Source organism: Entelurus aequoreus, linkage group LG09 (genome assembly GCF_033978785.1).
Source record: "Entelurus aequoreus isolate RoL-2023_Sb linkage group LG09, RoL_Eaeq_v1.1, whole genome shotgun sequence".
Taxonomy (NCBI): Eukaryota; Metazoa; Chordata; class Actinopteri; order Syngnathiformes; family Syngnathidae; genus Entelurus; species Entelurus aequoreus.
Genome location: NC_084739.1, coordinates 2450884 through 2473383, shown reverse-complemented (window position 1 = coordinate 2473383; position 22500 = coordinate 2450884). Strand labels below are relative to the sequence as shown.

Genomic DNA, 22500 nt, shown 5'->3' with positions numbered 1-22500 from the left:
CTGTTGCCGTATCCGTAATACGCCGATAGGGAGAAGTTTGTATTTACATGATGAGTCGGGTGTGTTTTGACCTCCGCCTGGTACGCCTGAGGCCGACTCACCGAACCCCTAGGGTTCCATCCAACCCAGGTTAAGAACCACTGATCTATATGTTTGATGCCGCGACAAAGTAAACAAACAGGCTAACCTTGACCTGACTTCAGTGACATGTAGATCTGCATAGTTTTTGTGGAGACATTGAAGACACTGGGCTAATGGCAGCATGTACAAGTTGAACAATTCAGGTCCTAGTATTGACCCCTGTGGAACCCTACTACGCCTCATAGCCATTTGTCCTGGGACAGATACATAGAATCTCCTGTTCTCAAGATTGGACTTGAGTCAGTTTAGAGCAGTCCCAGAGATCCCCACCCGTCCGTGTTCAGGGCCGGTGTCATTTGTCACCTTATTCAGAGCCGTCTGTGGTGTAGTGGCACCTAACGCCCAATTTTACAGTATCAAACATATTGTCAGACAGGGAAATGTCACTGGAGACAACTTTTTCTAGGACTTTGCCCAAAAAATGGCAGGTTTGGTATGTGGTATCAAGAAGAGTACTCTTCTTTAAAAAAAAAAAAGGGCCTGATGACAGCAGTTTTAAGGCCTTAGGAAATGTTCCAGTCTGAGGTGAAATGTTACCTAGATTAGTGAATTGTGGCAACAAACCGCTCAGCCCAGACCTTGATGGACTCAGACTGCGGATGATCGCTTCGGCTGTTCTGTCGGCGACAGGTGTCAAATGTGCCAGCTCTCTAGCCGGCTATGCTTCTTTTCTACACGCTTTATTAACTCATTGTTTTGAGTAGCATGAGGCCATTTTATTCGATTGTATTGTGTAAAAATGATAAATAAGATATTCTTGTCTTAACTCTGGTCTTACAGATGCACTTCACATACAGTACGGGCCAAAAGTTTGGACACACCTTCTTCCATTCAATGCATTTTCTTTATTTTCATGACTACTTCCATTGTAGATTGTCACTAAAGGCATATTATGTCAGTGTGTTAAAATGCTACAATTAAACTAAAGCAGAAGTTGACTAAAGGTTACTTAGGTTATGGTTGAAAGAGAAACACATTCAATAGGAACCCTAAATTGAATATTCTGGAAAAATAGGCCTCTTAAGTCCCACAAAACAGGATTTTAAAGCCAATTACTTTGCTTGTTTTGTTTCAACGCGTTTTCTTTATTTTCATGACTATTTACATTGTAGATTGTCACATCAAAACTATGAATGAACACATGTGGAGTTATTGTACTTAACAAAAAAAAAGGTGAAATAACTGAAAACATGTTTTATATTCTAGTTTCTTCAAAATAGCCACCCTTTGCTCTGATTACTGCTTTGCACACTCTTGGCATTCTCTCCATGAGCTTCAAGCACACCTGTGAAGAGTAAACCATTTCAGGTGACCACCTCTTGAGGCTCATCGAGAGAAGGCCAAGAGTGTACAAAGCAGTAATGTGGCTATTTTGAAGAAACTAGAATATAAAACATGTTTTCAGTGATTTCACCTTTTTTTGTTAAGTACATAACTCCACATGTGTTCATTCATAGTTGTGATGCCTTCAGTGACAATCTACAATGTAAATAGTCGTGAAAATGAAGAAAACACATTGAAGCTTTTGGCCTGTACTGTATGCCACTTTTTAATGTTCCTTATTGGTGCAAAAAGGAGTTGACTTATGTTGGTAATCACTGTAAGTTTGATAACGAACTAATAAATAGTTAAAAAAACAAAACAAGCAAAGTAATTGGCTTTAAAATCCTGTTTTGTGGGACTTAAGAGGCCTATTTTTCCAGAATATTCAATTTAGGGTTTCTCTTTCAACCATAACCTAAGTAGCCTCTAGTCACCTTCTACTGTACTTTAATTGTAGCATTTTAACACACCAACATAATTGCTTCACAGTTGTTGTTTTCCCCTCCATAGTAATGTACACCAAGATGCTTGTTGACTTCTACTTGCTGTTTCGCAATGTGTCACGGGTGTAAAATACTCCAAATAGCGGAACGTACCGTATCTGGTGCAAGTGCAGCGACCAGAACTGTTTTGTTGACTTTGCAGCAAATGTCTTGAGTCGTGTAAAAGTCACGTTTTTTAGAAGTGCTCATACATCAATGATCAAAGTAGCAGATTAGAAATAAACTGGTCTTTGTATTAGAACAGTGGTTCTTAACCTGGGTTGGATGGAACCCTAGGGGTTCGGTGAGTCGGCCTCAGGGGTTCGGCGGAGGTCAAAACACACCCGACTCATCATGTAAATACAAACTTCTCCCTATCGGCGTATTACGAATACGACAACAGCAGAAGTCACACTGATTTGCAGGTGTGTCATTTGTTGTGAGTTTATGCACTGTGTTGGTTTTGTTGTTTGAACAAGGTGATGTTCGTGCACGCTTCATGTTGTGCACCAGTAAAAAAAACATGGTAACACTTTAGTATGGGGAACATATTCACCATTAATTAGTTGCTTATTAACATGCAAATTAGTAACATATTGGCTCTTAACTAGTCATTATTAAGTACTTATTAATGCCTTATTTGGCATGGCCTTATTATAACCCTAACCCTCTAACCCTGGCCCTAACCCTAACCAAAAAACTCTAAATTAAGTCTTTGTTACTTAGAATATGTTCCCCTAGTGTCCAAAAAACTCTAAATGAAGTCTTTGTTACTTAGAATATGTTCCCCTAGTGTCTAAAAAACTCTAAATTAAGTCTTTGTTACTTAGAATATGTTCCCCTAGTGTCCAAAAAACTCTAAACTGAGTCTTTGTTACTTAGAATATGTTCCCCTAGTGTCCAAACAACTCTAAATTAAGTCTTTGTTACTTAGAATATGTTCCCCTAGTGTCCAAAAAACTCTAAACTAAGTCTTTGTTACTTAGAATATGTTCCCCTAGTGTCCAAACAACTCTAAAGTAAGTCTTTGTTACTTAGAATATGTTCCCCTAGTGTCCAAAAAACCCTAAATTAAGTCTTTGTTACTTAGAATATGTTCCCCTAGTGTCCAAACAACTCTAAATTAAATCTTTGTTACTTAGAATATGTTCCCCTAGTGTCTAAAAAACTAAATTAAGTATTTGTTACTTAGAATATGTTCCCCTAGTGTCCAAAAAACTCTAAAGTAAGTCTTTATTACTTAGAATATGTTCCCCTAGTGTCCAAAAAACTCTAAATTAAGTCTTTGTTACTTAGAATATGTTCCCCTAGTGTCCAAACAACTCTAAATTAAGTTTTTTTTACTTAGAATATGTTCCCTTAGTGTCCAAAAAACTTTAAAGAAAGTCTTTGATACTTAGAATATGTTCCCCTAGTGTCCAAAAAGCTCTAAATTAAGTCTTTGATACTTAGAATATGTTCCCCTAGTGTCCAAAAAACTCTAAATTAAGTCTTTGTTACTTAGAATATGTTCCCCTATTGTCCAAAAAACACTAAATTAAGTCTTTGTTACTTAGAATATGTTCCCCTAGTGTCCAAAAATCTCTAAATTAAGTCTTTGATACTTACAATATGTTCCCCTAGTGTCCAAAAAACTCTAAAGAAAGTTTTTGATACTTAGAATATGTTCCCCTAGTGTCCAAAAAACTCTAAAGAAAGTCTTTGTTACTTAGAATATGTTCCCCTAGTGTACAAACAACTCTAAATTAAGTCTTTGTTACTTAGAATATGTTCCCCTAGTGTCTAAAAAACTCTAAATTAAGTCTTTGATACTTAGAATATGTTCCCCTAGTGTCCACATAACTCTAAAGTAAGTCTTTGTTACTTAGAATATGTTCCCCTAGTGTCCAAAAAACTCTAAATTAAGTCTTTGTTACTTAGAATATGTTCCCCTAGTGTCCAAAAAACTCTAAATTAAGTCTTTGTTACTTAGAATATGTTCCCCTAGTGTCTAAAAAACTCTAAATTAAGTCTTTGATACTTAGAATATGTTCCCCTAGTGTCCACATAACTCTAAAGTAAGTCTTTGTTACTTAGAATATGTTCCCCTAGTGTCCAAAAAACTCTAAATTAAGTCTTTGTTACTTAGAATATGTTCCCCTAGTGTCCAAAAAACTCTAAATTAAGTCTTTGTTACTTAGAATATGTTCCCCTAGTGTCTAAAAAACTCTAAATTAAGTCTTTGATACTTACAAATGTTCCCCTAGTGTCCAAAAAACTCTAAAGAAAGTTTTTGATACTTAGAATATGTTCCCCTAGTGTCCAAAAAACTCTAAAGAAAGTTTTTGATACTTAGAATATGTTCCCCTAGTGTCCAAAAAACTCTAAAGAAAGTCTTTGTTACTTAGAATATGTTCCCCTAGTGTACAAACAACTCTAAATTAAGTCTTTGTTACTTAGAATATGTTCCCCTAGTGTCCAAAAAACTCTAAAGAAAGTCTTTGATACTTAGAATATGTTCCCCTAGTGTCTAAAAAACTCTAAATTAAGTCTTTGTTACTTAGAATATGTTCCCCATACTGAAGTGTTACCAAAAACATATAACTTTGTCTTGAATTTTCACTAAAGAAGGGTTCGGTGAATGCGCATATGAAAGTGGGGGGCTCCGTACCTCCAACAATGTTAAGAACTGTATTAGAATATTAGTTTGTCTCCAGTGCTGTTCTGTAGTGATTACAGTCTTCATGCATGTATTTGCTTCCACAGGTGTGCAGTATTTGAGGTGGAAGAAGAGCCCAGAAAGGACTTCCTGTTGAAGCTGAGGGGTTCCCCCTCCCCGGGCGCCCCCTGTTCAATGCCCCGCGAGCGCCATGTGCCAAAGCTGGTGTGGTCTTAACACAGCTGTTTAAGACCCAGCCCGACCTCGTGCTTCTCCTCTCTCTTCATGATGAAGAAGGTCGCGGCGTGGTCGGCCGAGGACGTCGCCGACTGGCTGAGCAAAGAGGGCATGCCGGAGTACGTCGACACCCTGCGCCAAACGGACGGCGCCGGCTTGCTGCGGCTCACGCGGGCGCACTTCCAGACGCCGCCTCTCCTCCTGGTGTCCTCGGACGGGGGTCAGCAGCTGCTGGAGCGGCTGGAGACGCTGCGGATCGAGACCCACATAGAGGCGCATAAAAACGGCCACGCCAACGGCCACGCCGGCGGGCTGCCCAACGGCACGAGCGCGCCCCTGAGGAATGGCGCGGTGCGCTCCAAGGACTGCAGGGTGGAGATGGTGCACATCCCCATCCCTCCCATGGACACTTTGCGCTCCTCCTTCCCGCCCGAGTGGGGCAAGACGGGCGTGGCGTTTGTCTACGCGGTGGTGTGCTTCGTCACCACCACCGTCGTGATATCGGTCGTCCACGAGAGGGTGCCGCCGAAAGAGCACACCCCGCCGCTGCCGGATAAGTTCTTCGACCTGTTCGACCGGATAGAGTGGGCCTTCTCTATCTGCGAAATCAACGGCATGCTGCTGGTGGCGCTGTGGCTCATCCAGTGGGCTCTCCTCAAGCACAGGTCTCTTTCAGATTTTCCCTTTTTGAGCTACTTTTGTCTCTGCACGCATTGACTTTCACCGTCTTTTTTCCCATTGTTTCCAGGTCAATCGTAGGCAGGCGGTTCTTCTTCATTGTGGGTACGCTGTATTTGTACCGGTGTATTACAATGTACATCACCACTCTGCCTGTTCCCGGGATGCACTTCAAATGCTCTCCAAAGGTACAGTGCACACTACATCAGGACTATTCCACTACATTTTAACATTGCTAAGGAGTGCAGTGTTTCCCATAAACTGCCAAGATACCTGTGGGGGCGTGGCTATGGGCGTGGTCACCATGACATCATCAAGTAATTTGCATAATTTACTACAATGATATGATTTTCTCTAAAGAGCTCAAAAAATGTATACTTACTAATTAATAATAACAGTTTCGTTTTAAACGTCCATCCATCCATCCATTTTACAATGTAATTACAACACTTTATGTACATATTTATATACAGATTTGAACAATCACTGAAATATATTTATTAATTGTGGTTCTTACAAAAAATATATCTTATAAAATATAAAAGCTAAAATGTCTCTTAAAGCTCTGCCCCTTTAATTAGTGCATACTAAATAATTTAACTTTAGCCTACTACTACAACCATATTATTTACCAGCAACATAAAGTCAAACAGAGGCAGAGGTGTCCTGCCACAGTCTGTAACAAATGAACAGAAAACAGTAGTGGTCAAATACAAATAAGGCAACAAGAGAAGTATCCTACACTTCTCTTTTGTAAAGTAAATGTGAACAGCCTATATGGGCATCTACATCAACTATATGATTTGCCTGAGAAGCTGGACAGGACCAAAAAAAAAAAAAAAAAAAAAAAAAAAAATTTTTTTTATTTGTGGCGGACGTAATTCTTTCGTGGCGGGCCGCCACAAATAAATGAAAGTGTGGGAAACACGAGTGAAGCAGCTAGGATAGATTTGATTCATCCCACAATGGGGAAATTACGTGGTTGCAGTGCAGATATACAACAAAAAATAAGGTATAAAACGGATTAAAAACAAGAGGAAAATATTAAAGAACAAAAAGGATGTACCATATTTTTCGGAGTATAAGTCGCACCGGCCGAAAGTGCATAATAAAGAAGGGAAAAAACATATATAAGTCGCACTGGAGCGTAAGTCACATTTTTTGGGGAAATTTATTTGATAAAAGCCAACACCGAGAATTGACATTTGAAAGGCAATTTAAAATGTCTAAAGAATAGTGAACAACAGGCTGAATAAGTGTACGTTATATGAGGCATAAATAACCAACTGAGAAGGTGCCTGGTATGTTAACGTAACATATTATGGTAAGCAGGCCTGGCCCTAACCAATCTGGCGCCCTAGGCAAGGTTTTAGGTGGCGGCGCCCCCCCCACATCGGCAGGGAAGTGTATATACTCACAAGAAACCGAATAGCTTTGTCTTTGACCTTTTTTTTTACTTAAAGAAAGCAAATCAACATATTATATGAGACTGTTATGTTATGATTATCTTTAACCGAATCACAGCAGTGCTCAAATTAAAAAACAGCATTCCCTCTCATGTGATATTGCTTAATTAACATTAATGATGTGCACTTTAACAACTAGGCTTACAACTATACCTAATATATAAAGGGGTGGAAAAGTGACTATTACCTGCAGGGCAAACATTAGCTAACCAGAAGGCAATAACAATGTCAACAAAAAACACCTGCTTAAAAGATCTAATACAAATGTCCCTGAGGAATGTAAGGTGGGAGTACTGTAATTACCTAACGTTACATTATTATTTTCCATAACAATTTAGCCCCCTCCACAATATTAACCCGACGTTAAAACAGAACTAGCTATTTATTGATTAGCAATTGCCGAATCATGTAACATTAGCTTAATGCTAAAAAGCCAGGTTACTATCACATAATAATTTCATGTAGGCTAACGTTACCTACCTGCTACCTCTGTCTTTTTCTCATTTCTCCTCCTCTTCTTTTCTATTTTTTCTTCCCTGGGCACCTGACAGTTTTGGCCGTTTTGACATCTTGTGTTGATTTTTTGATGTGGTAAGAGTCATGATACGGGAAGGGAGGGGGCGCACCGTGTGGGGGGATGGCGGGGGGGGGGGGGGGGGGGCGCGAAATGTTGTAACAAATAATATTTCTATTAAATAGGCTTTACTTTGCATTTTAATTAACGTGGGATTATTTTTGATATTTAGAAATAATAGTACCAACTTTTATTTTATTTTTTTCTCCAACATTTGTGGCACTGGCGTGGCGCCCCCTGATGGACGGCGCCCTTAGCATTTGCCTATACGGCCTATGCCACGGGCCGGCCCTGATGGTAAGAGTCATTCAAATAACTATAACATATAGAACATGCTATACGTTTACCAAACAATCTGTCACTCCTAATCGCTAAATCCCATGAAATCTTATACGTCTAGTCTCTTACGTGAATGACATCAATAATATTATTTGATATTGTACGGTAATGTGTTAATCATTTCACGCATAAGTAGCTCCTGAGTATAAGTCGCACCCCCGGCCAAAGTATGAAAAAAACTGCGACTTATAGTCTGAAAAATACGGTAAACTATTGGTAAGTTTTCTTGCATTTTTACAGAATGTCTTAGTAGGAAATGCCTTCCAAAGCATCTTTAAAATGCTGATATTTTTAAATTCCCCCCTTTTTTTTACTCACTGGGATCTCTGTTTTAGGAACCTGCTGCAAGAAAAACAATTCTTAAGGCTGAAGAAAGTATGCATGCTAGTCTGATACTACTTCTGAGCCTGGTTTGGCCCGGAGGCAGCCAGTTGCATCACCACATCCTTCATTTCCCACTCTTTGCCTCCAAAGAGAATACTGTAAGTCGTGTGCTTGTGTTGCTTTCAGCTTCTGGGTGACTGGGAGGCGCATATTAGAAGAGTCATGAAGATGATCGCCGGCGGCGGCCTCTCCATCACAGGCTCGCACACCATGTGTGGAGACTACCTGTACAGCGGCCACACTGTCATGCTGACGCTAACATACCTCTTCATCAAGGAGTGTGAGTTGTGCCTCGTCTGCTACAACATTGTGGAACTGATACTGCAGTGTGTGTGTGTTTACTAATTCCATAACACTTCTCCAAACAATATCATGACATGAAGACAGACCGGAAACTGACTGCACATATTTCTTAACCGTTAACAGCTTTGCAGCTGTGGAACCATGTTGTTTCTCAGTTAACTTTTTTGTTTTTGGCCTCGACGCTCTCTGTTGCACAAAGTCAGCACGTTTAAACAAGGTCAACTTTTACCAAAGATTATGTGCTGTTTTCTTAACTTCCTTTTTATTATATTTTTGTTGCACATTTTAAACCACTTCCTTGTGGTCTACATCAGTGGTCCCCAACCACCGATTGGTACCGGGCCGCACAAGAAATTTAAAAAATACATTCTTTTTTTTTTAAATTTTTTTTTTTTTTTTTTTAATGAAATCAACATAAAAAACACAATATATACATTATATATCAATATAGATCAATACAGTCTGCAGGGATACAGTCCGTAAGCACACATGATTGTATTTATTTATGTAAAAAAAAAAATTATAAAAAAAAAATATATATATATATTTTTTTTTTAATACACCCAACTTTTACACTGCAGAGGGGACTGGGGCCTCCACAAATATTAACACTGAATTAGTCATCTTACTCTCCACTTAAAAATATTCAATAATTATATCTAACTTACTTACAGTTTAATTGGATAAACCTCGTCAATCACAAATATCATCAAGGCTTAAGTCAGATGGATGACAAAATGTGCATGTAAGTATATATATATATATATATATATATATATATATATATATATATATATATATATATATATATATATATATATATATATATATATATATATATATATATACACCTGTATGTATATGTACTGCATGTATATGTATGTATATGTACTGTATGTATATGTCCATGTATATATGTATGTATATGTAAATATATGTATGTAGGTGTATGTATATGCATGTATGTGTATGTATGTATGTATGTATATGTATATATATATGTAAATGTATATATATATATGTATATATATATTTTATATATATATATATATATATATATATATATTTATATATATATATATATATATATATATTTACACATATATACATATACACACACACACATACACACACATTTTATATATATATATATATATATATATATATATATATATATATATATATATATATATATATATATATATATATATACACACATTTTTGTATGTATGTGTGTGTATGTATATATATATATATATATATATATATATATATATATATATATATATATATATATATATATATACACACATTTTTGTATGTATGTGTGTGTATGTATATATATATATATATATATATATATATATATATATATATATATATATATATATATATATATATATATATATATATATATATATATATATATATACACACATTTTTGTATGTATGTGTGTGTATGTATATATATATATATATATATATATATATATATATATATATATATACACATACACATATATATATAAATATATATATATATATATATATATATATATATATATATATATATATATATATATATATATATATATATATATATATATATATACACATATATATATACACACATATATACACACACACACATAGCATATATACATATACATACACATATACACATTTACACAGATACATATATATATATATATATATATATATATATATATATATATATATATAATGTGTGTGTGTGTATATATATATATATGTATGTGTGTGTATGTATGTAACACATGTATATATGTACATATGTGTGTGTGTATGTATGTATGTGTGTATATATATGTAACACATGTACATATGTATGTATATGTGTATGTATGCATGTGTAAGTGTATATATAATCATGTGTATGTTTACATGTGTATATACAGTTTATGTATATAAGATGAAAACCCCCCCAAAAAGAGGGAACCATCAAGAACCCAAAGGAGGCAACCCTCCTGCAACCAGCATCCACTACAGTGGCGTCATCTTCAATAAAAAACAGTGGCCATATAATGTTGGAACTTTCTTCCCAATTAAATGTAGTTTTGGGTAAACCCTTTTGTATATTTCGTCAGACTGAGGGGCGTCTCGCTGGGGTCGCGTCCAGAGTAGGTACATTGGCACGAAACACAAAAGCTAAGTTCTTACTTCTTCATGAGGCTGCAGGTCGGTGTTGCTGGTTAACACCCCCGATACCAAACTATGTCACAATTGTTGGGAAATCTAAAGCAGCTTTTTTGGAACAAGGCACATTTGTTTCATGAATATCTACACTGGTTCAAAATCAAAGTTAATGCAAATATGGTAATCCCAAAAACAGCCAAGAAATATTGAGTCCTTTAAATGCTCTTGTTAGGCCAAGATGATGCAACAGGGACCTCTAGTGGCAATAGGGAGAACAACATTTTTTTCTTCTCTGTACTTGTTTCCAATTACCCCCTTTTTATGTTTCTGTTGCATTTGGCAGATTCCCCCAGACGGTTCTGGTGGTTCCACTGGCTCTGCTGGACCCTCAGCGCCGTGGGAGTTTTCTGCATCCTCCTGGCCCACGACCACTACACTGTGGATGTGGTAGTGGCGTACTTCATCACCACACGCCTCTTCTGGTGGTACCACACCATGGCCAACCAGCAGGTGGGTGCAACGGCTCTTTATTTATAAATATTGCAAATACATGAATTTTTGTAATAATAATAATAATAGATTTTATTTGTAAAAAGCACTTTATATTGAGTAAACAATCTCAAAGTGCTACAGTGTATTAAAAAATAAATACAAATAAAAACTAGAATAGCCAAATAGCTATAACTAGTATGCATATATCTAAAAAAAAGGCTTTTTTTTTTTAAAAAAAAAGAAGGGCTTTTAAGCCTTTTTTAAAAGCATCCACAGTCTGTGGTGCCCTCAGGTGGTCAGGGAGAGCGTTCCACAGACTGGGAGCGGCGGAGCAGAAAGCCCGGTCTCCCATTGTTCGTAGCTTTGTCCTCGGAGGTTGGAGGAGGTTATCCGTGTTTTATTCCCCCTAATGCCACTATGGTAATTGACTCAAGAGAGCGATACCCACTTTAAATATATACATCCACAATACAGTTGATGAATGTTCTCAAACAGTTGCTGCATGGAAAAACAAAGTTGCCTCTATATTATTGCCATTAACATATATATATATATATATATATATATATATATATAATTTTTAACACCAAAAGACTTACCGTATTTCCTTGAATTGCCGCCGGGAATATAATATTCGCCTGCCTAGAATTACAGCCGGGTCAAACTCGTTTCGCAAAATAATTAGCGCATGCTTGGCACTTCCGCCGGGTCAAATATGAGTCATTAAATGACTCCCGCCTCCTGGTGGTAGATGGCGCTAGTGATCCTTCTTGCGACTACTGGCACTGCAGAAGACCGGTGCTGCAGAAGAAGACAACAAGCAGCAAGCATGAGCAGCGATCGTTTGCTTGCACTTTTAACATGGAGGATTACATATCTAAAATAAAACCGTTTTCTAAACTGGACTTTCAATCGAAGCAGGAGGTAATACTTAAAGGAATATCTCCATCGAGACAGACTTTTAAAACTGAAGAAAGATAAGGAAGACTGCTTTTGATCAGAAGCAGCTGCACATGGACTCATTTATAAGTAAAGGTAAGACCATAATAACGTTTTTTTTAAATTAAATGTGCTTTTCATGATAAGGTAAGCGCCGGAGTGAGAAGAGGTTTTAAAATAATTAGCGCATGCTTGCCCATTCCGCATGCTTTTGGTAAGCGCAGGAGTGAGAATAGGTTTTAAATTAATTAGCGCCCCGGCGGCTATTCAAGGAAATATGGTATTCAAAGTTTGTAAGTAAATAGATATGATCACTGTGATGAGGTGGCGACTTGTCCAGGGTGTACCCCGCCTTCCGCCCAGCTGAGATAGGCTCCAGCACCCCCCGCGACCCCAAAAGGGACAAGCGGTAGAAAATGGACGGATGGATATGATTAAAGTAGTTTAAATCTCAGAGATTTCTGACTCATTTTTGAGCGATAACGAGCAAGCCAGTCACGTGATCCGTGTGGTACTGATGGGAACCACAGATCCCTTCCCCATCTACAACAGTGCTGATCAGGCAGACTTTGTGAGAGCCAACAACGATTACTCTGTGAAAATTATGATCCAGGAATTTATATTTTGTAGCCAGATTATGAGTATGAGCGACAACTTTTAGAAGCTGTGTGCTAAACAGATCCATATTTACTAGGGGTGTAACGGTACACACACATGTCGGTTCGGTACGTACCTCGGTTTAGAGGTCACGGTTCGGTTCATTTTCGGTACAGTAAGAAAACAACAAAATATAAATTTTGGGGTTATTTATTTACCAAAATTGCAAAATCTTCCACCAAAAATATTGTTCTTAGTGGAATATTTGATGTGAAATTTAAAAAAAATAAAAATTTTTTTTTTTTTTTTAATGAAATCAACATAAAAAATCACAATATATACATTATATATCAATATAGATCAATACAGTCTGCAGGGATACAGTCCGTAAACACACATGATTGTTTTTATTTATGTAAAAAAAATTTTTTTTTTTTTTTTTTTTTAAAATACCCGCGCTCTTATTTACGTGGCTCACCTTCGACGGCGTCGTCTCCCCGTCATCTTTGTTGTAGCGGTGTAGCGTGCAAGGACGGGAGTGGAAGAAGTGTCAAAAGATGGCGCTAACTGTTTTAATGACATTCAGACTTTACTTTAATCAATAACGGAGCAGCATCTCCTCATCCTTAAACAACACCGAAAAAGTGTCCCGTTAAAAACCGTCCGACCGTAACTCTCTAATAACTAAAGTTCCTTGGGTGAATAATGTAAAGTCACTACACCGGTATGTTTTAGCGCTTTCATGGCGAGTTTACTGACAGATATAAGTAAGAACTTTACACTACTTTATATTAGAAATGGCAACAGCGGAGGATGAATGTCACATAACAAGAAGATAGAGAAGAAGAAGAAGCTTATCGACTACGGTGGCGGACTCGCGCAAATTTTCAGGACTTATGCAGATCCCAAATACAGATCAGCAGGTACCAGAAGGTAAGAAAAGTGGCTTTTGTATAATATTGTGAAACAAAACGCCAGATAATATGTCTTACCTTATACACACACCATAATAATACTCCTATGTTGAAGCACAGTACAATACATCAAGCAGTGCGGCTTCATAGCTTACCAAAATTCGTACTAAAACATTTTGATAGATTTTTAAGCGCCGTGTGTAATGTTCTATATTTTCAATGGAACATATAACATTTCCGTGTTGTTTACTTGAGTCATATGGCAGTCTACACTTATTTCTTATGTGTGACTGCCATTATATTGCAGTCCACACGTATCTCTTATGCATGACTGCCATCTTCTGGTCACACTTATCATTTCACCGTATACCAAATAAAATAGCTTCGAGGTCGGTAAGCACAACCAAAATAATTCCGTACATTAGGCGTTATGAGGCGCACTGGCGAGTTTTGAGAAAATTAAAGGAATTTAAGTGCGCCTTTATAGTCCGAAAAATACGCTAAATGTGTGTATATGATTTTGGTTAGAGTGTCCGCCCTGAGATGGGTAGGTTGTGAGTTCAAACCCCGGCCGAGTCATACCAAAAACTATAAAAATGGGACCCATTACCTCCCTGCTTGGCACTGAGCATCAAGGGTTGGAATTGGGGGTTAAATCACCAAAAATGACTCCCGGTTGCGGCCACCGCTGCTGCTCACTGCTCCCCTCACCTCTCAGGGGGTGAACAAGGGTGAAGGGTCAAATGCAGAGAATACTTTCGCCACACCTAGTGTGTGTGTGTGACAACCATTGGTACTTTAACTTGAACTTTATACACACATACACATGAGAAGGCAGCGGTCCCAGCAGCGAGGGCTAACAGTCTGTGGAACGCTCTCCCTGACAACCTGAGGGCACCACAGACTGTGGATGCTTTTAAAAAAGCCTTTTTTTTAGATATATGCATACTAGTTTTAGCTATTTGGCTGTTCTAGTTTTTTTAATCTTATTATTTTTTTTTTTAATACACTGTAGCACTTTGAGGTTGTTTGCACAATGTAAAGTGCTTTTTTACAAATAAAATCTATTATTATTATTATCATTATTATTACACATTAGCCCCCGAGACACATTTTTTCTCTCAATGTGGCCCCCGAGTCAAAATATATGCCCAGCTATGCTCTAAGGCAGGGGTCACCAACGCGGTGCCCGCGGGCACCAGGTAGCCCGTAAGGACCAGATGAGTAGCCCGCTGGCCTGTTCTAAAAATAGCTCAAATAGCAGCACTTACCAGTGAGCTGCCTCTATTTTTTAAATTGTATTTATTTACTAGCAAGCTGGTCTCACTTTGCTCTACATTTTTAATTCTAAGAGAGACAAAACTCAAATAGAATTTGAAAATCCAAGAAAATATTTTAAAGACTTGGTCTTCACTTGTTTAAATAAATGCATTATTTTTTTTACTTTGCTTCTTATAACTTTCAGAAAGACAATTTTAGAGAAAAAAATACAACCTTAAAAATGATTTTAGGATTTTCAAACACATATACCTTTTTACCTTTTAAACTCCTTCCTCTTCTTTCCTGACAATTTAAATCAATGTTCAAGTAATTTTTTATATTTTTATTGTAAAGAATAATAAATACATTTTAATTTAATTCTTCATTTTAGCTTCTGTTTTTTTGACGAAGAATATTTGTGAAATATTTCTTCAAACTTATTATGATTAAAATTCAAAAAAATTATTCTGGCAAATCTAGAAAATCTGTAGAATCAAATTTAAATCTTATTTCAAAGTATTTTGAATTTCTTTTAAAATTTTTGTTCTGGAAAATCTAGAAGAAATAATGATTTGTCTCGGTTAGAAATATAGCTTGGTCCAATTTGTTATATATTCTAACAAAGTGTAGATTGGATTTTAACCTATTTAAAACATGTCATCAAAATTCTAAAATTAATCTTAATCAGGAAAAATTACTAATGATGTTCCATAAATTCTTTTTTTATTTTTTTCAAAAAGATTCGAATTAGCTAGTTTTTCTCTTCTTTTTTTCGGTTGAATTTTGAATTTTAAAGAGTCGAAATTGAAGATAAACTATGTTTCAAAATTTTATTGTCATTTTTTTTCGTGTTTTCTCCTCTTTTAAACCGTTCAATTAAGTGTAAATATCATTAATTATTAATAATAACAATTGAGCAAATTGGCTATTTCTGGCAATTTATTTAAGTGTGTATCAAACTGGTAGCCCTTCGCATTAATCACCACCCAAGAAGTGGCTCTTGCTTTCAAAAAGGTTGGTGACCCCTGCTCTAAGGAATTATTAGTATTTTAGTCGGTTCAGAATCTGATCTCACAACTTCCGGAAGTTCCGGAAGCTTCGGAGGTTCCACCGTCCCCTTGTAAGTCACCACACCTGACATGTCGTGTTGTGTCGCACACTAACTGCTCCCATGTGTCCTGCAGTCACTGAAAGAGTCGTCGCAGAGCAACCCCTTCTCGCGGGTGTGGTGGTACCGGCCCTTCCAGTACCTGGAGGAGAGCGTCAGCGGCACGGTGCCTTGCACCTACCAGCTCCCGCTGTGGGTGCGGAGCGTGCATTGGAACCGGGGCGTGGCCTACAGCCGGCTGGACGTCCAGTGACGCCGGGTCACGGCGGCAGGCCAAGACTGTGAACTCCAAAAGTGGAAGAAGGCACTGTTTGATGTAGCGCTCCGCCCTCTAAAAAGCAGGTGATCCCGCTCCGACACGGGGAAAACTGTGACCCTCGCCCCGTTCTCCTTTTTTGTTTTTTTTTGTGCGTTTGTGCGTCCGTCCTCTTACTCTCCAAGTGGTATATGACAACACACGGCACTAATATTTTTACTTCTTAATACTTGCTGCTTTTCCAAGCATTTCAAAAACGTTTTCAGCACAAAATGCTCAAGCCCCGCCCCTCCAAGTCCAAAATGCCAAATGCATTTTTTTTTTTTTTTAATAAAAGCAATTTGTTTTGTAAAAAAAAAAAAAAAAAAAAAAAAAAAAAGTCGACGGTGCAAATACTATTTTTTCAAAGTATGTTTATTTTTCGACAAAAACAACTAATGATGTCCACCAAAATTTTTTTTTTTTTTTTTTTTAGATTTTTACCTTTTTCAAATATGCGAATCTTAATGTAAGGAAATATCTCAGTGCCTTTCTTAGCTTGATTGTAAAAAACAAAACAATTTGTCTCGCTTCCTTCTGACCTTTTTTTTGTCCCCTTGAATGTAAGAAAAAAAAAAAAAAAGAAGAAAAAAAACCGGCATCCTTAGTCTTTCCGTAATGGAAACGTGTCTCCGGTATGTATTTATGAATGCTTTCTAACGTCCTCGTGCGCTCGGTGAGTGAGGAACTATGACTGTTAATTGTACCTTCAAAATGTCCGCCGTCATTTCCTTCATCTAGACGAGTCTTGAAGCAACACCAGCCGTCACTCCCGGGTTCGGAGGCTGTCGACTGAAGGGTTACGCTAAAGGGATGATCAAGTTGGATTAGTTCCACAGAAAGTCAAACAGGAGCTTGAGGCAAAGCTTCTGAATGTGCTTCAAAGGATTTAAATTTGGAGATTTCACTGTCCTCCAAATGCGGAGCGAAAAGACTCTTACTCAAAGCCCCTTTCACACAGAAATCCGGCAAAATTACTGCAGTAGATCTGGTGTTGTCATTGCTGTTTGCGACTATTGCTTCAAACACAACAGGGCGGACGAAGTAAGGGTTAAACTTCACAACCCTTTCTTGGCGTTGCAAAATACCCTTACACACAGGACTTTGTCCCACCTCTGTCAAGGCTCAAGCACCGTTATCAACACCTTTATTTTGCTGCAGCTGGGTATGAACATCAAAAACAAACAAAGTGGTAAGGCAATGCTAGAAAGGCAGGAGGGAGATGTGGAGTTTGCCGCCCAAAACTCCTTTCCCACAAATGGTAGATTTTTTTTTTTTTTCTACCATGTTTCTGTGTCACTGTTCTGTATGAACAGCCCCAACACGGATCGGTGGTTAGACTTCAACAAGGCCTCTCGAGGCAAAGCTTCTGAATGTGCTTCATAGGATTTAAATTTGGAGATTTCACTGTCTTCCAAATGCGGAGCGAAAAGACTCTTACTCAAAGCCCCTTTCACACAGAAATCCGGCAGAATTACTGCAGTCGATCCGGTGTTGTCGTCGCTGTTTGCGTTTCTGGGCCGCGACTATTGCTTCAAACACAACAGGGCGGACGAAGTAAGTGTTAAACTTCACAACCCTTTTTTGCCTTTGCAAAATACCCTTACACACAGGACTTTGTCCCACCTCTGTCAAGGCTCAAGCACCTTTATCAACACCTTTATTTTGCTGCAGCTGGGTATGAACATCAAAAACAAACAAATCTACCCGGCACAAACTGTACGTCTTTTTTTTAGAGGTAGTACCAGAGGCGGGACAGGGCTTCTGTGTGTAAAGGGATGCTGGAAAAGGTGGAGACAGTAATTTGAAGTTTGTCACCCAAGACTTACTTTTGTTTGTGTCGTGGCACAAACTGCTGTTTTGAGCAGTAACAAGAGTCAGAATGCCGGGACAATCTTTTTTTTTTGTCTGTTTTGTCCAGAATTTTGCTGTTCTGTATGAATTGCACCAACACGGAATAGGGGTTAAACATGGACCAGGCCATTTTCCACCTCTGAGGTGGTAAGGCAATGCTAGAAAGGCAGGAGAGAGATGTGGAGTTTGCCGCCCAAAACTCCTTTCCCACAAATAGTAGATTTTTTTTTTTTCCTACCATGTTTCTGTGTCACTGTTCTGTATGAACAGCCCCAACACGGATGGGAAGGCCACTCGTTCCAGAGTAGCAACAGAGGCGGAAGGAGACGTCTTTGTGTAAGAAAAAAACTCACTTCCTCCAGCTAATTTCCCACTTTTTCCCCCCACCGTTATTGTTCTGTATGAACGGCACTAACACGGTATGGTCCTAGCAAAGCAGTAACAGAGGCGGGAAAGGTGTCTGTGTGTAAAGTAGGACGGGATGTAAAGTTTGTCAATCAAGACTCACTTCTCACTGCTCTTGCCCTTTGGAATCGACCAGGCCATTTTCCACCTTTATATTTAGTCAGAGAATGGTAGAAAGGTGGGGCAGGGGGTGAAATGTGTAACCCAAAACTCACTTCACCAAGCTCCTATCCTACAGTAAAGCAGCAACAGAGGCAGGACAAGGCTTCGGTGTGTAAGAGAATGCTGAAAAGGCGTTGTAAAAGCCACATAGCACTGTGCATACAGAACAGTGTATATATAACATGGAATTGGGGTTAGAAATCAACCAGGCAATTTTTCACCATCAGATTCGGTCAGGGAAAAGTGGAAAGACAGGACAGGGGTGTGAAGTTTGTCACGCAAGACTCTCTTTTCCCAGCTCCTTTCCCACATATTGTAAAAGCTGTCTTTTTTCCCATCATTTTTCTGTCACTGCTCTGTATGAACAACACCAGCACGTAGTACAGGTTTGAATTCAAGAAAACCATTCTCTGTCTTCAAAGCTCGTTCCAGAGTGGGAACAGAGGCGGGACAAGGTGTCTCTGTGTCTAAAAGACTGCTAAAAAAGGCGGGGAAATGCCTGTTAAAGCTACTTCTCCACTGTTCTGTATGAACAGTACCGACACAAATCAGGCTTTGGGATCGACCAGGCCATTTTCCACCTTCAGATTTAGTCAGAGAATGGTAGAAAGGTGGGGCAGTGGGTGAAATGTGTAACCCAAAACTCACTTCACCAAGCTCCTATGCTACAGTAAAGCAGCAACAGAGGCAGGACAAGGCTTCGGTGTGTAAGAGAATGCTGAAAAGGCGTTGTAAAAGCCACATAGCACTGTGCACACAGAACAGTGTATAACATGGAATCGGGGTTAGAAATCGACCAGGCAATTTTCCACCATCCGATTCGATTAGGGAAAAGTGGAAAGACGGGACAGGGGTTTGAAGTTTGTCCCGCAGGACTCAGTTTTCCCAGCTCCTGTCCTACAATTTGTAAAAGGCGGAGAATTGCCTGTTAAAGCTACTTCTCCACTGTTTTGTATGAACAGTACCGACACGAATCAGGCTTTGAAATCGACCAGGCAATTTCCCACCTTCAGATTTAGTCAGAGAATGGTAGAGAGGTGGGGCAGGGGGTGAAATGTGTAACCCTTAACACACTTCGCCAAGCTCCTATCCTACAGTAAAGCAATAACAGAGGCAGGACACGGCTTCTGTGTGTAAGAGAATGCTGAAAAGGTGGTAAAAATGCCAGTAAAAGCCACATATACGCTGTTCTGTATGCACAGTACTAACATGGAATCGGGGTTAGAAATCGACCAGGCAATTTTTAAAGCTACTTCTGCACTGTTCTGTATGAACAGTACCGACACGAATCAGGCTTTGAAATCGACCAGGCAATTTTCCACCTTCAGATTTTGTTAGAGAATGGTAGAGAGGTGGGGCGGGGTGAAATGTGTAACCCTTAACACACTTCGCCAAGCTCCTATCCTACAGTAAAGCAGTAACAGAGGCAGGACAAGGCTTCTGTGTGTAAGAGAATGCTGAAAAGGCGTTGTAAAAGCCACATAGCACTATGCATACAGAACAGTGTATAACATGGAATCGGGGTTAGAAATCGAACAGGCAATTTTCCACCATCAGATCCACTGTTCTGTATGAACAGTACTGACACGAATCAGGCTTTGAAATCAACCAGGCAATTCCCCACCTTCAGATTTAGTCCGAGAATAGAAGAGAGGCGGGACAGGGGGTGAAATTGGTCACGCAAAACTCACTTCACCCCTTTCACACTGCCTTTAAATGCCTTCAGAGATTGTACCAAAGCAGTAACAGAGGCGGACCGGCAAGATCTGAGACTCCCTTCTCCTGCGCGGTTGTGTTGTAAGCGATGCATGCATTATGCGATCGCCGGACGCTGTGTGAAAGCACACACAGTGTCACAGTCGCGTGGCTCCTGCGTAAAAGGCACAAGGCGAGTGGATGCCTAATGCACCGTTACGGTGACTTTGCGGGATTTCTTTGTGAAAGGGGCTTCTCGTACTACCTTCAATGGGGCTTGTTTGGTGTGGCAGAGCAGCTTTGCCAGGCTGTGTTCCAGGAATGTGAAAGTAACTGTGACCCGGACTTCAAGAGTCCGCCCCGACTGAAAATTGGACCTTTTTTCATTTCAAAAACGGACGACTTTCTCGCGGTCGGCTGAATGATCGGGTTTGTCCGCTCACGCGTTTCAAAGGGAGCAGGCGAGGGAATATCTTTGTGACTTTTGCACAGTGTTTTTAACGTATAGAGCGGCGCTGTCCAATCTTTTTTTGTTTTTTTTTCCTTTTCTACAAGAGCACAAAATGTTCCTCAGCCATGTTGTGGCGATTAGCTTGAAGGAATTGTCCAAATTGGACTGATACTGTCTGACGGGGCGTTGAATGAAGGACAGAGAAGACGTTTGTCTCTTAGTTTGCCAATCAAGCTGTTTGTTTTTATTTTTTTATTATTATTATTAATGATTGTTATTATCCTGTATGTTCTTCTGTCCATTTTTTGGGGTCCTGTTTTGTGCATATATCAGATGTTTGTAAGATAAAGGAATCTAAATGGGACGCTATTGAATTAAAGATTTTACTATATTATACTTTTACTGGGGTCTTTTTTTAAATTTTTATTTTTTTTACATATTTTGACAGATTTAAAGGCCTACTGAAAGCCACTGCTAGCGACCACGCAGTCTGATAGTTTATATATCAATGATGAAATCTTAACATGCCAATACGGCTGGGTTAACTTATAAAGTGACATTTAAAACTTCCCGGGAAATATCCGGCTGAAACATCGCGGTATGATGACGTATGCGCGTGACGAAGTCAGTATAACGGAAGTTATGGTACCCCGTAGAATCCTATACAAAAAGCTCTGTTTTCATTTCATAATTCCACAGTATTCTGGACATCTTTTGCAATTTGTTTAATGAACAATGAAGGCTGCAAAGAAGACAGTTGTAGGTGGGATCGGTGTATTAGCAGCGGACTACAGCAACACAACCAGGAGGACTTTGTTGGAGCGCTAGCCGCGCTAGCCGCCGACCTCACCTTGACTTCCTACGTCTCCGGGCCGCCAAACGCATCGGGTGAAGTCCTTCGTCCTTCTGCCGATCGCTGGAACGCAGGTGAGCACGGGTGTTGATGAGCAAATGAGGGCTGGCTGGCGTAGGTGGAGAGCTAATGTTTTTAGCATAGCTCTGTGCAGTCCGGTTGCTAAGTTAGCTTCAATGGCGTCGTTAGCACAGCATTGTTAACCTTCGCCAGCCTGGAAAGCATTAACCGTGTATTTACATGTCCACGGTTGAATTGTATTGTTGATTTTCTATCTATCCTTCCAGTCAGGGGTTTATTTCTTTTGTTTCTATAAAGCAAGATGCTATCACGTTAGCTCGTAGCTAAAGCATTTCGCCGATGTATTGTCGTGGAGATAAAAGGCACTGAATGTCCATTTCGCGTTCTGGACTCTCATTTTCAAGAGGATATAGTATCCCAGGTGGTTTAAAATACAAATCCGTGATCCACAATATAAAAAGGAGAGAGTGTGGAATCCAATGAGCCAGCTTGTACCTAAGTTACGGTCAGAGCGAGAAAAGATACGTCCTGCACTGCCTCTCAAGTCCTTCACTGTAACGTTCCTCATCTACGAATCTTTCATCCTCGCTCAAATTAATGGGGTAATCGTCACTTTCTCGGTCCGAATCTCTCTCGCTCCATTGTAAACAACGGGGAATTGTGAGGAATACTAGCTCCTGTGACGTCACGCTACTTCCGCTACAGGCAAGGCTT

At 39.0% G+C, this 22500-nt stretch overlaps 1 protein-coding gene across 1 annotated transcript in view; it reads left to right on the top strand.

Moving 5' to 3' along the window:
• The window catches only part of LOC133657057 (phosphatidylcholine:ceramide cholinephosphotransferase 1-like), a 79349-nt gene extending 57972 nt beyond the window's left edge, over positions 1-21377 (top strand). Inside the window, exons 2-6 of the mRNA XM_062057949.1 lie at positions 4692-5486; positions 5570-5687; positions 8389-8542; positions 11084-11250; positions 16127-21377. Of these exons, the coding sequence (XP_061913933.1) occupies positions 4870-5486; positions 5570-5687; positions 8389-8542; positions 11084-11250; positions 16127-16303 (1233 nt within the window). The 5' untranslated portion in view covers positions 4692-4869 and the 3' untranslated portion in view covers positions 16304-21377. The remainder of the gene's footprint in view (positions 1-4691; positions 5487-5569; positions 5688-8388; positions 8543-11083; positions 11251-16126) is intronic.
• Positions 21378-22500: the final 1123 nt, after the last annotated feature.